The sequence below is a fragment of the Spea bombifrons genome, chromosome 1 (genome assembly GCF_027358695.1).
Source record: "Spea bombifrons isolate aSpeBom1 chromosome 1, aSpeBom1.2.pri, whole genome shotgun sequence".
In the NCBI taxonomy this organism is placed as follows: domain Eukaryota; kingdom Metazoa; phylum Chordata; class Amphibia; order Anura; family Pelobatidae; genus Spea; species Spea bombifrons.
This window is the reverse complement of record NC_071087.1, coordinates 136,688,366-136,704,476: the sequence shown is the minus strand read 5'-3', so window position 1 is coordinate 136,704,476 and position 16,111 is coordinate 136,688,366. Positions and strand designations below refer to the sequence as shown.

Here is a 16,111-nt window from a genome sequence, read left to right as displayed (position 1 = left end):
CATGTTTAGAGTGATGTCTGATTAAAGGTTTTATTTAGGTTTATGCAAAGGATTTAATATATGAACTCGGTATGAAGGTTTGGTTTCCTGGGTTAATTTGTAGGTTAATGGGTTTTTCAGGGTTTGGTACAGAGCATTGCTCTAAAGATATCCAGGGTTATGTATAATGGTGTCTCAATAGCTAAAATGTTTCTTACAACTTAATTTTATGCATTTTATGCAACAAAACCAACCCTGGATGCGATGGCACCACTTACAATGCAGTAGTTAATTATTATTTTTATTTAGTTTTGTCTCGAACAATGTTCAAAACATTGTTCTATTTCGAAATGTTTGAAATAGTTGTTTGAAATGTTGTTTCGAAATGTTTATACAAAAGAAAAGTGACAATTTAAGATGTTCTTTCATTCACAAACCTTATTTTTTTTGTGGTTTTTTTTTTTGTTGCGGGGTCCAAACATTGTAAACATTGAAACACAAAGTAAAAATACCCTAGAGCGTAGGGTTAATACGTTTTCTTAGGTTTGTTTTATTATGTGGGGAAGGCAGCTTTTGTAAATCAGTTACGCTTTTTCTTCCGTTTCTGTATTTAGTAGCAGGCATGTTTTAGTTTAACATCGCTACACAATTGTGTGTTAGAGTATTGATTCTCCATTCACCGTAATATTTACTCTTTGTCAGCCCCCTTTGATCATTCCTTAGGAACTTTGCTGTTCTTAAACTTTCTTAATTCAATTACTGCCACGTCTGGCATTTTGGGACACTGGTATGATTCCATTACTTGGTAAATATTTTTGGTCATTCTTTTCCATACCTCTTTGATTCATAGAATTCCTTACTAGTTTTAAACCCTTGTATATGTGTATCGTAAGAAGGCGTTGCAAACACGTTTAGCTAATGGCCAAGGAAACCAACATAGGAAATTGATGCATTTTGAAGTAGTTTTGAAGTCTTATAGTAGGAAGAATATGAAATCTTAAGTTTATAAATTGACGTAATCAGGATGAAGATTTTAATCAAGATTATTGTTTGTATACTGCAAAGGCTCATATCATCACCATGTTCTCCATACTGTGTAAAATATTGTAGCCCATTGTTTTGACCTTATATTTGAGTTTTGGTAGCCTACATGCCAGGTTCTTGCTTCAAAATCTGTGTAATCGTTTAAACCTTTTTTTTTTTTTTTCTTCTTCAGGATTTGAGCTGTACTCCATGGTGCCTTCCATTTGCCCCCTTGAGACTCTTCACAACTCCTTGTCTCTAAAGCAGGTGGATGAATTTCTGTCTGCCATTGCTGCTCCTTCCGACTGTCTACTGGATACACCTGCTTCTCCCTGTAGGGTGGTCTTCTTTATTTGTGCCTCCATGTACCTGTGAGATGTTGCTCTAGCAGGAATGTTTCTATATGTATATGTTTCATTAGGTGTAAGAGCCAATGACGATCAAAAATAGTTATTCGATGAGCCTTGTAACTATAGAGCTGCACCATACCAATTGGTATGATTTAGATATCCATAATATACATTTATATAGATCACATAAGCATTGTCTATACTACTTGAACGGCTTCAAATGGCTTATTCAGCTTGCACGAATAGGGACATCAGTAGTGTTAAAAATATATATATACAATTGGTCCTTTAAACGTAGGCCTCTTTGACCAACCAATCCTTGTGTAGTCCAATGGAGGGCAGTCTAAAGTTTGATTACTGTTCATTGAGTCTCTAAATGGGTCTGTTTAGTAAAGAGGGCGAAGGGTTGAACATTTGAACTCCCTGATATGGCTATGAGTTATCAAAGCCCAGTGAACTTTTGCACATGTATTTTTTAACCCTTTCAGGATTTGAATTTTAACCTGCATTTTGTGTATTCTTTCAGCTACTCCTGGATATGGTAGCCATATAGGTGGCAGGAAAGTGTCACTAAACACGTACACACCCACAAAAATTCTCCCAACACCACTCTTCCTTTCTACGGATGTTGAAATGCCGGATGCCCCTGATTTACGTGAGTTGATATACACAAGGTGTAAGACCGTATTAAAGTCAGACTTTTATAAAACTACATTTTCTTTTCAAAACGCAACAGCAGCTTAACGAATGCCTATTTACAAAAGGCGTTACTGCCTCTTATACACATTTTCGTCTTTGCCGTTTGTGCCACGTAGCAGGTTACAGATGTAATTCCTTCTATTTGTAATTTGTGCTCCAATACAGAATACCTTTGGTGCTTAAAACAAAACAGTGTGTGTCGTGATATAAGTACATTACCTGCATTTTATTCAATGAGATTACTTTCCAATCCTTTTTCCTTCTTTTTCTTTAGCGGACACTGGACTTACAAATACAGACTTGGATATGGAGCCTCTTTCTACGCAAGAGAGGGAACCCAGTGGCAACATTCTCAACAAACCAATTCCACAGTAAAATAAACCAAATTTTTGTCCTGCATTCACGAAGTAAAACTGCACCCTTCTCAATGTTGGTGTGGAATTGGTGGCATATTTAATAGATAATGCATCTGAACTATTCTACATGCTATTTTTTGTATTCTAATATTGCTTTTCAGTTTGTACATACAGATAAAGAAGGTAATTATTTTTGTTTACATTGTAAATATCGTATAAGGCTAAATATCTGCTTTATCGGGGTCTGTTACAACCACAAATTTCTATATTTTTTTAATACTTTGGTGGGGGGGGCTCTAAAAGTGACAAGTGTTAAATCTTGCACTTTTATGGTATCTGTTAGGACGATTTGCATGTTTCTGAACACAACAAGAAAATGGGAATCGAGACTGAAAGTTAATCCTACGTCAGACTGTATCAGATACGTATCATTGTTCATTTTGGTGCATATGGTTCTAGCTTTTTTTCTTGCTTTCCTAAGCATTTTCAAATTATAGAGCTGGACAGAGCTCAATGCATCATGCTTTAGATTGTAATCCCAATAATATATTAATATCATATATGAAATGCTATATTGTAGAAATAGCCACCATCTCCTATTAACATCTATATTATAATCAGCTATATTAACATGGTTGCTGCTAGTCTAAACAATGTTAACGAATCTGTTAAAGAATAGTTGAATGCATCCCATATCGCTACAATTTTACATTTAAACATTACAGATCCACCACTTTTAGTCCTTTGATTAAGTACCCTAAATTGTTATACTTTTCAAATGAAATCGGTAATTTCCAATTAAAACATCCAGCATGAACAAGGTCATTTCGAGGATCTCAATTTATATTTAAAAATTGAAGGGTAAATGTTATTTATTCCTGGATGAGAGTGGTCTTCATAACAATTTTGTTTTAAAATACCTTTGGAAAACTATCATTCACCAAAACTACCTAGAAGAACAACAAAGGGAAGCACAAATTGAGTACATATTTTTCTATTTGGTCCTATTTTTAACCTTTTTTAGCCTATTTCTGCCATCTGTTATGATAATATAGAGAGCGCCATTGAAGCCACGACACTGACACCAGTCAATGTTTTGTACTCTTCCTTGTAAGTTCGATAAGACATTTATGTTGACCACTGGATGGTTTCTTAGCAAGTCTGCACGCTTTTGTCTTTCATATGATATGACCGGACTGTTATTGGATAAGTTGCTCCAGCAGCAATTGACGTATGTTTTACAAACAAGGATGTCGACTAATAATATTTTTGCATCTTATTTTTTTTTTTTATTTGTACTTTTTTAAAAATTTTCTCACACATAATAATTTTGGGTGTATGTTACAATAAAAATATTTGCGTTACATTACAGTCACAGTTCCAATGTTTGGAAGCTTGCTTTTTAGCATCTCGGCTAGTGCTCAGCCAAATATATCGGTTTTAATATAATGTCAGTACTGTGTATATCATTGTATCACGTTTACTCTCTTGTCCTATAAAACAAAACAAAAAAATGTTGAATATGTGTGACCAAAAACCATGAATCCAGTTTGACATTGTGGGTAATCATCTCCATGTTTAATGCAAAATAAAAAAACAAAAAACCTTGACAATTTATTTACTGTCATAAATTGGCTATACAGTGATACTGTTTTAATGATGTCTTTTTAAATATTATATATATATATATATATATATATATATATATATAATTTCTAGAGTATATATTCTGCTAATTGCAAAGTGCATGTTGTAAATAATTATTGTGAGATGAAAACTTTGGATCTAATGAGTTTGAGCATTAAAAATTCAAGTTACTGGCAAGAATTATTTGACCTAACTCTGAGCTTGCTCTGTCCCTTTCGATCAGTGAAAGATATACCGTATTGGCCTGATTATAGGCCGCACCCTTATAGTTTGGTGCTATTTTAAAAATGCATTTTTAAAGTAAAAATAGACGTTAGTGGAATGGGAAAACAGTATTTTATCTAATGAGCAGGAATACATGTATTTTAAGTTGGTCGGCATATGTTATATATAAACAGCAGCGGAGGTTGTCTGTGTGCCTCGCACAGACCTCCACCGGCTGCCAGAGAGGAGGATACAGGCCCCCTGCAGCGCTGCAGGGGACCTGGATACTACCCCTGCTACTTGTTCGCAGCAGGGCTACTGGAAATGAAAAAGAAAAAAAAAAAAAAAACCCTGTCCGGCGATGGAGCTGCACGTCTCGGGCGTCGGGCAATACGAATTGGGCATCCCTGCGCTAAACGCCAATTATAGGCCGCACCCCCACTTTAAAGACTTAAATTTGGGAGGGGAAGAGCAGCGTATAACCTGGCCAATACGGTATACCTTTTTCATAAAAACAGTGATAAAATGTACCTTTTTCATATAAATTTTTAAAACCTTAATAAAGTAAATATATATACATTTACAAAAACAAGATGTGTGTATGTATGTGTGTGTGTATATATATATATATATATATATATATATATATATATATATATATATATATATATATATGTATGTGTGTGTGTGTGTATATATATATATATATATATATATATACCGTAGTTGCTCGATTATAAGACGACCCCGATTATAAGACGACCCCCCAAAATCAAAATATTAATTTAGGAAAAAAACAAAAAGCCTGAATATAAGACTACCCTATAGGGAAAAAGTTTTACCAGTAAATATTAATTAATGTAAATTATTTTCATGTTTAATAAAAGCTATGATTGAGAAAAATATATTTTTTAAATTTCCTTTTATTTGCCAACCTGCCCCCCCCAGTTATGCCACTCTGCCCCCAGAAATGCTTTATACCCCCCTATTTGCCACTCTGCCCCATGATATGCCTTATACCCCTGTATGCCACTCTGGCATATAGGGGGTTAAAAGGCATATCATGGGGCTGAGTGGCATATAGGGGGGTATAAAGCATTTCTGGAGGTATATAGGCATATCATGGGGCTGAGTGGCATATAGGGGGTTAAAATGCATTTCTGGAGGTCCAGAAATGCATTTTAACCCCCTATATGCCACTCAGCCCCATGATATGCCTTTTAACCCAGCATGTACTGGCTGCCTTGGCTTGATAGGAGTGTGATTGCTGTTAGCAGTTTGATATATATATATATATCAAACTGCTAACAGCAATCACACTCCTATCAAGCCAAGGCAGCCAGTACATGCTGGAACCTGGGGATGATAGCAGTGGGATTACAGCCTCCATATGCCATGCTACAACCCCCACCCCCCTTACACATCCATGCTATCACACACACACTCACACTCATTCACAAACATTTAAATACTCATTCATTCCCTTAATCACACACACTTCACACATACTCAAAAACCCTCCCCCACCCCCTCACCTGAACTGCAGATCTCCCACTCGCAGACTTCTGCAGGGGACCGGCTGTAGCAACTTCTCTGGCCCCGCCCCCAGAGGAGGGAGGGGGGAGATAGAGTTCTGTGAGGACGCTGCAAGCTTCCTGCCCTGCTTCTAACAGAAGAGACGCTGCTCGCGACCGGTAAGCAGCATGGCCCCAGCATTTTTTTGGGGTCTGATTAGAAGACGACCCCGATTATAAGACGAGGGGTATTTTTCAGAGCATTTGCTCTGGAAAAAACCTCGTCTTATAATCGAGCAAATACGGTATATATATATATATATATAAATATAAATTTGTATGCGTATGTATAGGGTCAAATCCAAATCATATCTTTAATATTGCGTTTAGATAGAAAACCTCACAATGTTTTTCTACACGAATGATTCCTTGGCTATATGCACAGTGACCAGATATTGTTAATAGACTTGTGTATCGGATTGTTGCTTTTTCATTCACTCACACTCTCTCACTGTGTGATAGTCTCACTGCTGTCATTTAAATTCTCTCTCAATGTCTCCCCTACCTTCTAAGATGACCACTTCCGTGTCCCTCTCTTCTTCCGCAGCGCTGTTTCTTCCTCTGCCTCTTCTTTCTTCGTCCACCAGGCCTTCCAACGCACTTCAGCGGCACCTGTGCACACCCTCTCCTCCAGGTTGGGGAATGTGGGAGAGGCTGTCCCTGTGGCTCTGCCCTTTTGCAGAAGTACTCCAAGAAGACAGAATACACGCCTCTTTCACCACGGTTCCTTCTGCCTTATTCTGGCTTCTTGGAGTACTTCTGCAAAAGGGTAGAGCCATTGTGCGCCCCACAGGGACAATAGAACAAGAAGAGGCAAGAGAAGAAGCAGAGTTGCTAAAAGGGAATAGGGACATGGTAGCGGCCAAATCCCAAGATACAGGTGATGTTCATCAGAGAATACATGGCCTTGTGACTATGCCTAACTTGATGATTTTAACCAAGTCACAAACGTACAGCTTTGAATTACATAATTATTTGATACTAAAGTCAAAAATATGGATTTGGACATTGCAGCTCATTATTCCTGCAATGTGAATTGCATTTTGCATCCACTTTCATGTTTTGCGCTTGCCATTTCCTGGCCCAGACTTGAACAGATAGCTGGTTGATCTCAGCTCAGCAGTGGGAAAGCGAGGGGCCAGCTTAAGCTCCCCATTCTTAAGTTTATAGGGCTGAATCAACCAGGTTGCGTGATCTGGCTCCACAAGCTCACCTATACCTGTCTTAAAACTCACCATACTTCTCTTGAAGCTCACACTTACAGTGATATTACCTTGTACCATTGTTTTTCAACCAGTCTTGATTTTTGCTTTTACAAAAAAAGCTACCAGTGGTCAACTAAATAAGTCTCTTTAGGTCCATGTTCTAAAAAATGGTTCAAAAAAACTAATTCCATAGTCTGAACAGAAATTGAATGCCTGTTAATTTCCAGATCAAATTAATATGTGCATGTTTACCAGTTTATTAATAATCAAATGCAGGCTTGTTTTGATGAAATTATTAATTATTATGTAATACAAAATGTCATCAAAATTATGGATTTTATTCTGGTTCAACCTAAACCAGTTCATATTTTCTGCCTTAATATGTAAGCACTCAAAACTGCTTCAGTTCCTTTGACCAGTAGAAATTCTAAGGGAAAGGCATTCACAGAGGTGTAGCAAGTATGAAAGCAGGGAGAAAAAGTGCCAAACTGCTATCGCAACAGAGTGTGAGCGAGGGTAAGTGACAACAAATTTTGTTTGCTAATTTACTATGCTAATTAGCCTTCCCTTCCAGCTTCTCTGACCAAGAGTCTGCTGTCCATATAAAAAAACAAATGGCATCAGGGATTACATCATACCCCATGGTTCTACTTACACTGTACCTCAACCACTCTTCTCGTCACAAGCCCCCCCTCCAGCTGCTTCAGTCCTGTCACCCCCTAATAAGTTTTCCGGTGTCCTCTTGTCTTCCCATCACCTGCCTGTTTAACTTTATTCCCTCATATCTCCTACCATGTCTTTCTGGTTTCCTTACACCCATCTTAACATGTTTCCATACCAGTGGAAGGAGGTTATGATCTCACCCATTGAAAGAACCCTTCCCTAGGTCCCACATACCCATCAAACTACCACCATTTATCCCTTTCTCTGGAGTACAAACTGCTGGAACTTATAACCTATAACTTTCTCTTCTCCAACCCTTCTTCTTGACCCGCTTACAATCTTTGTCCACAACACACTACTGAGACAGTCCTTACCAAAGTTTCTAATTATCTCATGTATAAAACAAAAGGTCACTTCTCTCTGTTAATGTTCTTGAACCTCTCTGCAGCCTTCTACATTGTTGACTACCCCATCCTCCTGTAAATTCTTCATTTACAGGAGGAAGAAATAATACCTCTCTGACACTTACGTTTAGTGTCTAGCTCTCTGGAACTTGTTTGTCTTAAGGATTCTATCTGCATAATAAATATAATCTTTTTTGTTTCCAGTACCACCTATCCGCAGACAACACCCTCATTTACGTTTACTCTCCTGACCTCTCACTTTCTTCTAACTCATTTCACCATCAGTCTTTCTAAAATTGCATTGTGGATGGCTTTCTCCTACCTGCAGCTAAACATCTCTAAGACTGAGCTTCTGGTTATTTCATTGTCTCCTCTGTCCACAATTCTTGATATCTCAATTGAGAGTAACACATTACACCCTTCAAACCTAGTTCGCTTCCTTGGCGTCACACTTGATTCTGTTCTGCTTCATCCCTCATCTAGTTCCTCACCAACTTCTGCTGCCCTCACGCAAGAAAGAGTTCACAAATTTGTCTTTTCCTCACATGAGACAACTAACTGCTATTCCAAATAATTGGTGGGGGTTCCCATTTAATGGCACGTGTCCTACATAAAATATGTGGAGGAACTACTGGCTGTAGGCTGCTGTATTGGCTAAAAGAAAAAATCTGTAAGTAAAGCTGTCTTTTCTAGAATTCTAAAAGCACGATACTTCAACCAATCTTGAAGTGAAATTTTTTCTCCACTTTTAAGGAAAAAATAAAGTACATTTTTTTAAAATGTTTTATTGCATGCTTTTTATATTAGGGCTCTTAAAATAACTACTGTGCAAACCTTTTTAATACATAGCGTTTGCCTACATGAAGTATGCGTTATAGAGTCAAGTGGTACTTGCAGGAGACTTTCTGCTGGGATTGGCCATGATTTTGGTGAGTTAAAACTGCAACTCTCCTGCATACTCAGGCTTAAGTGATTAAGGTCCACAAACCGTATGATGTTTTGATGTATTGCAGTAAGAAGGGTGTGACTGAATGAACAAGTTCAAAGGTCCAATAATCACCCAAATAACCTACTTTATCAGTGTTGTGTGTGGTTTTATGGGGCTGTAATTTAAGATCTTATTTCCTCTATACTAAATACTTGTTCTTTAAACAAAGAAAACAATTGCGTTGTGGACTATACGTTATGTTCTCCGTGTTTTAGTATTCTTTTCGTGTCTATGCGCATTATTCTATATGGATGTATACTGTAGTCCTAGATGGTACAATTGTATGGTCAGTCATTCTTGCAGCATCTGCATTTTTTAGACAAAGCACCCAGATGTAGCAATAATGGAGAGTTCCTACACATTGTGACTGCATAAAAAATATCGACATAGAAAATAAAATGTGAACAAACAAGCTAACAAAGTGAATAAACTGAATCAGCTGCAAACAATTTAGCTTTCTTTTAAACTAATCAGCACTTCTAATAGTTGCTGCCACAGCTGCTTCTGTGCGAATGCTGAGTGGCAAACAATGACTCGCTTCTGTATTTATTTATGTGTAGTGTATGACTGTTAAATGACAGAATCAAAAAAGAAAAGGATAAAAGGATGTGTAGTTAGTATATGAAGCACATTCTACAATATTGGCCAATGAGTATCCCCTAGACGGGTCACTGGCCACCTTCAGTTTTGACACCCAGGAATTCTATGAACCCTTCCATGTCCCTGCATTCAGTAATAACTGTTGACAATGTACCTTATGAGATATAAATTCAGCCCTGAACTTTTCCCCATTTCTGTTATCTTTGTCTAAGCCTTAAATATGTCTGGACACCCATTTGTACAATTGAATCTATGTGGGAATTCTAGACTTGATTGCTAGATGTAAGCCATGTAAGCCTTTTGTAGTTCCACCAGGTTTTATGGTGCAATGTATTTTTGTTTATCAGGGATAGTGGGGAATCCATACAATAATACAAATAGACTGCTCAACAAGTAAGTGTAGAAACTCTCTTACTACCTGTATAATAACAAGAAGAAAAAACTTTGAGTGACATCGGTGAAATAATTTTAATCAAATATTGTCAAAGCACCAAACAATAGAAAAAATACACTTAATGATACCATTGTGTAGATGCTTCAAATATATATATTTCTTCCAGGATAAGCATATTCTTTTTAGGGTGCATTCTATATATACTGTACGTAACAGTAAAAAAAAAAAAACACAAAACAAATAGGGCTCTGTAAAATCCCAAATTAAATTCCAAAAAAATAGGGGATGGAAACTTACACTTTGTGGAGCAACTCTGTTCACTGTAATGTATATGTAAACGATCCACAATAATAATAAGGCAGACCAGGGGTTAAATATAGAGGCTCCAAATCCAAAATTCAAAAATGTAAAGGCAATTAAGCAAATCATAATGTGATCCATAAGGACACGTTTATTATCGAATTAAAATATAAGGCTTATGTAAAATAAACACGAGAAATATAACGTATTTGAAAAGTCTGATGCTGCGGTCTCTCAGACTTTTTCGTGCAAAGCTAATGCGAGCCAGCGTTCTACGTATTGGCCCGTCACTGCAACGCGTTTCGCCTGCCCAGAGGCTTCTTCAAAGTGCGTACCTCATTGCTCGTAATCATTGCAGCAGCCTCAGTTATACCAATTGACAATTAGTGTATTGTTGAACAATAATGCCCTGGCTTAACTATCACAATTCACATTTCAGTGCGTAAGAATCACAAGATGGGAAATAAATTAATTTTATACATAATTGCATCTACGACCAGGGATAGGCACAAGCATGTTTCACGGTGGACATTTTCAAATCCAACCGGATCAGTGGTGGACACCATGCATATTTTTTCATTTAAAACAATCCTTAATAGTTTCTAAACCAGTGATTAAATATAAAATCTTGTCACCATCTCAAAAACGGATATAAATTAGTAAAGCATTAAAAAATTGCTGTATGTTTGTAAAAATTTTGCTGTTTAGGATTCTTTAAATATATAAAAAACTTGTATAACACCCCAAGCTTCTGTGTACTTTAAGCCCTATTATACTAAGCCATCAAATTGTCAGCTAAAAAGACAGGCGATATATTCAACCCTTCAGGATCTTCATCCAAGGCTGCTAAAGCCCCAGTTTGCCACCTTGTACAGACACATTAACTCACATGCACACTGGCACTAAAACACAGACACACATCGCACCCACGTTCACACTAAAACATGCCCACATGCACAGGCATACACACGAACATATGCAAACACAAGCAGACACACCCGGACACTCACACCAACACGACCATGCACTCAACACCCACACCAACATACCCAGACACACCGTCACACATTCTAACATACCCATGTAAGCAGACACATACTAACATGTTCAGTCACACTAACATACTCACACACAGTCACAACACATCCGGACATGTTAACACACAACACTAACAAACACATATTTACCAAGACACACAGAGACACCTACACTAACATACCCAGGCACACGCACAGTCACACTAATATACCCAGGCACACACACAGTCACACACACACTGATATACCCAGGCACACACACAGTCACACTAACATACCCAGGCACAAACACAGTCACACACACTAACATACCCGGGCGCACACACAGTCACACACACTAACATACCCAGACACACAGTAACATCACTAAACACACACTCAATGGGGCAACTTGTCTTTACCTTCTCCCTAGCCAGAAGGTGCCAGTTCTCCCCTCTTCATATGCAACATACTTTGACATAAGTTGACAATAAGCTCTGTATAAACACAAGGAAGGAAATCTGTTATCTCTCACGCACTGAATAGCAACACTGTCCATTGTGGTCACCAGGGCCGGCCCGACAATGGAGCCGAGTGGGGCAACCGCTCCAGGCGGCACTTTTGAAGGGGCGGCACTTTGCCGCCCTAAGCCCCTTTTTTTTTAAAAGCGAAAGACAGAGAAAGGGGCTTACCAAGCTGTCATTACCCGCTCGGCGCCCCTCTCTCTCGCCTCTGCCGCAAGTCTCCCTGTTCGGTCTCGGTGCCAGCTTGTAATACCAAGACCGAACAGGGAGACTCGCCACAGGACTGCTGAAAGGTAAGTACAAGGGGGGGTAAGGGTAGATAATAGGGGCGGGAAGGAAATGTAGATAATGGGGGGGGCGGCAGGGACGGAGGGAGAGGAAGGGTAGATTAAGGGGGGGGGGCATTTTAAAATTTGCCCCAGGCGGCATTTTGCCTTGGGCTGGCCCTGGTGGTCACTATAGCCTGGCCACCTGTACACCCCAAAAATGTGTTGATATATATGTAAGTATTTAAATGAGAATGACTCTACTTTTACTTTTTTCAGCTGCATGGCAGCAATTTTAATGCCACCCTAGATTATACCATTACAATAATACATTCCAAATACAGGAGAACTCTTATGGTATTGTATGCGCATGCATAGCATGCTTGAAATACAAAATGACTAGATATTTACAAATTACCTGACTTTTTACCCCAACTTGAGGTGCAACCTTTTGAATAAATGTTTACGCTTTTATAAAAATGCATATACGCTGTTCAGTTATAAACTATTATAAATAGTAGAGTTTTAACAAAACTCTTCTGGCATGTTGTGTGGAACGGGTATCTGTAATTGGGGTTTCCAATACATAAAACAAAAGGCCTTCTTCTCAAGCCTGGTCTCTCAAAACCACAATTACCACAGAAAGAATATCTTTCTCTTGATGTCCTCTTTTATTTTTATTTTTTTACATCCAGACCCTTCTTTTTATACCAATAAATTCTTACATAATATAAAAAGCATCTAAAACTAAGGCTTCTTCATGTATAAATTAATAAATACATAAAAGTGCTAAATTCAATAAATATATATAAAACTTTAAAAAATATATATATAAAATATACCCTACATAGATCTAATTATAAAGACTAAAATCAATATTTAAACCACTGGGACTTAATGTTTACAACTTGTCTTTTTTTTTCTCTTTCCTTATCTTTGGACTACTCTATCCATAGCTAGAAAATCAGATTACAATCATGGAATTCAGCAAAATGTGCCGAAACGCAATGTTTTATGAAACCGTTTCTAATATTCCCACTATGTTCCCTGAAGCGTATATATAATATATATAATTTCCTGGATGTTCGTCCAACATACTGATATCCACAGGGACACATAAGGATATATATATATATATATAACATTCTTGGAATTACAAAATAAAGTGTCTTTCATTTTATATGATGTATTGTCATTATTGGATTTAAAAGTGAATGTTTTTTTTTCTTTTCTCATATTGAAATTTACAGGAGCACCAAAGTAAACATTTTCTGCATCTGTAGAATGGATTCTCCATATTGATTTTTTTTTCTTCTTTGTTCTTTTTATAGCTCTTTGATAGAGTTGACATTGTCCTGTTGAAGAAGGTGTCAATTCTTATTTAATATATTTTCGTTTGCATCTTTAAATGCTCTAGTAAATCAATAGGGTAATTTGTATTTATCAATTTGTTTCTTTTTTTTTTTTTTTTTGTCAATTCTCAGTTTATTGAATAAGAAATAAAAACAATACAGTAGAAACACCTGAGGTATAAAAGAGCTGTACAAAATATACACATGAGTGGTGGAAAGAGCATGACAAGAGACATTACAACCATCAGGCACAGCATAAAAGGATCATAAAAGGCAGATAAATCAGGTATGTACCAACAGCACGTACAGCCAAAATACCCACAAGTGAGAATCGGCTGGGGAGAGAGGATACCTCACAGGTGAAGAAGTTGAGAAATGAATAGCCCAGAACTGGGCAGAACGGATTGAGAAACGAAAAACAAGTAAAGAAATGGACGTAAAACAGGAAGAAGAGTAGCACCCTGTGGAGCGATACTATAACTGGAGTATGGACACCAGCGAGAACAAAACAGGAAAGAGCCAGACACAGCATAGATCCGAGGACAGAAACTAGGCAGGATCCAGAGCCGACGAAGGAGCAGGAAGACCCGTCAGTATCCCCTGGAAGGTAGAGGAAAGTCTTGCCAAGGCAGCCACTTCAGGCCATTGGCATAACCGAAGCCCCGAGAGGACATCACCAGATCCTCCATTTGACACAGAAAATTGACATACGAAAACCAAGCAGAGATCGGAGGAGTAATAGGTTGTTTCCAAAACCTAGGGACAGTAGCCCTGGCCGCGTTAATCAGTTGGATAGTCAGAGAACGCTTATAGGATCCCAGGCTCGACTGTGTATGGTGAAGGAGGGCAACCTCAGGCGTGAGGAGGAGAACTGGATCCACGACCACCCGAAGCACTGCTTCAACAACCAACCAGAAGGGCTGCAACAGAGGGCAGTCCCACCATATATGGAGGTAAGTGCCGACGCCCGTACCACACCTCCAACACTGTGGCGGAACATGAGGCAGAAAATGGTGAAGCTCCGCTGGAACCTTATACCATCTGGTAAGTAATTTATAGGACGCCTCCTGGAGTTTAGAGGAGGTGGCCCCCCTATGGACGAGAAGAAGGACCTTGGCCCAATCTCCAGCATCCAGGGAAAGACCCAAGTCCCTCTCCCACAAGCCAAGGAAGTATGGCTTAGCCTGAGAGCGGTGCGTCACGTACAGATTGTACAAAGCAGATAAAAGGTGAGAGTGCCGAGCCTTGTCAGCGCAAATTAGTTCAAAAGGAGTATAAGGAGTCTCTGGGTCATAAAGAGGGGAAAGTGCCGCCAGGAAATGTTTAAGTTGGTGGTACAAAAAGATGAGACTAAAAGAAACCGGAGTAGCGAGGGACAGGGAGGAGACCAATCAATTTGTTTCTTAATGTATCCATTTGTATTTTACACACATTAGTTGGGACATTTCGACCAGTGGCCTGTTCTGTGCCTACTCAAATATTATAATATTTTCTCTGGAATATTTTCCCACCATCTGTGATTGTGACTGGTTTCTTCTCTTAGAAAGTTGAATACATCCACCAGGAGATAATTGCTTTGCAGCTTAATTTTGTTTAGCGGACTTTTAAGGGACCTTGTGATGAAGTTTCATGGAAGCAGCATGGCCAGGGCTCCAGCATCCATAAAGAGCATGCTGCAATGTCTAGGTCCGGATTACCATCAGGCTGAGAAGGTGAGTACGGTAACTAGAATCTATCAACTTGGTTTAAAAGACTGGGAAGATATTTTACCTAGCTTTGATGCAGTCGTTGGTAAGACATCCTGTTTATATTTTTATCATTAAGAGCAAGGATTTGATTGTTTTTTTTCTCTTTTTTGTTTATATTTTTTATTTTATTTTTTTACATGTTTTTTTCTTTTTTTCCTGCTCTTGTGTTGGCACGCAAATGCCTCTCTGGGTGGTTTTAACCTAGAACACTGTGGTTCATAAAGAGACAGTGCAGCCATTACATGCATCTTAATGCATATGATAGCTGAGAGGTCCCTTTAAATATTCATTGTGTTCCTCTTGCAAATGCTTGGGGATTCTGCAGAACCCCCCCAGATGCAATTGTCCCTGTTGCCACCCACAAGCAGTTTGCCATGCAGGAGGGCAGGTACAGCTGAGTGCCCCCATAACTCACAGACACACACACACTAAAGAATTCTTACATAAAAACACACACTTACATTAACACACACTCTAACACACACACACACACACACACACACACTCTTACACTACAACATACTCCATAAAACTTTATTCCCTCACACATAAAACACCTCACATTCTTACCATGCATGCAGTCTTTTCTCTGCGAGTAAGCCCGTCCAAGCTGGACAAACCCTGTTTTGAACAGCAGGGGCGTAACTAGAAACCTCAGTGCCCCGGTGCGAGAATCTGTTAAGGGCCCCCCCAACCTATCTATCCCTTTCTCACGATCTACCCTCTCCCTCCCTCTCCCCCCCCTTCTCACGATCTACCCACTCCCTCCCTACCCCCCCTTTGTAGGTCACTTACCATCAACTCCTGTGTTGGGAGCGT

General features: G+C 38.7%; 1 protein-coding gene across 7 annotated transcripts in view; it reads left to right on the top strand.

Annotated features, from left to right (window-relative positions):
• The window catches only part of PPIP5K2 (diphosphoinositol pentakisphosphate kinase 2), a 39,143-nt gene extending 36,376 nt beyond the window's left edge, over positions 1-2,767 (top strand). For 5 of the 7 annotated variants that reach the window (XM_053474504.1, XM_053474497.1, XM_053474487.1 and 2 more), the window contains 3 exons: positions 1,196-1,336; positions 1,879-2,007; positions 2,326-2,767. In XM_053474504.1, coding sequence (XP_053330479.1) covers positions 1,196-1,336; positions 1,879-2,007; positions 2,326-2,426 — 371 coding nt within the window. In that variant the 3' untranslated portion in view covers positions 2,427-2,767. The remainder of the gene's footprint in view (positions 1-1,195; positions 1,337-1,878; positions 2,008-2,325) is intronic. The other 2 variants (XR_008355458.1, XR_008355457.1) reach the window with 1 other exon arrangement.
• Positions 2,768-16,111: the final 13,344 nt, after the last annotated feature.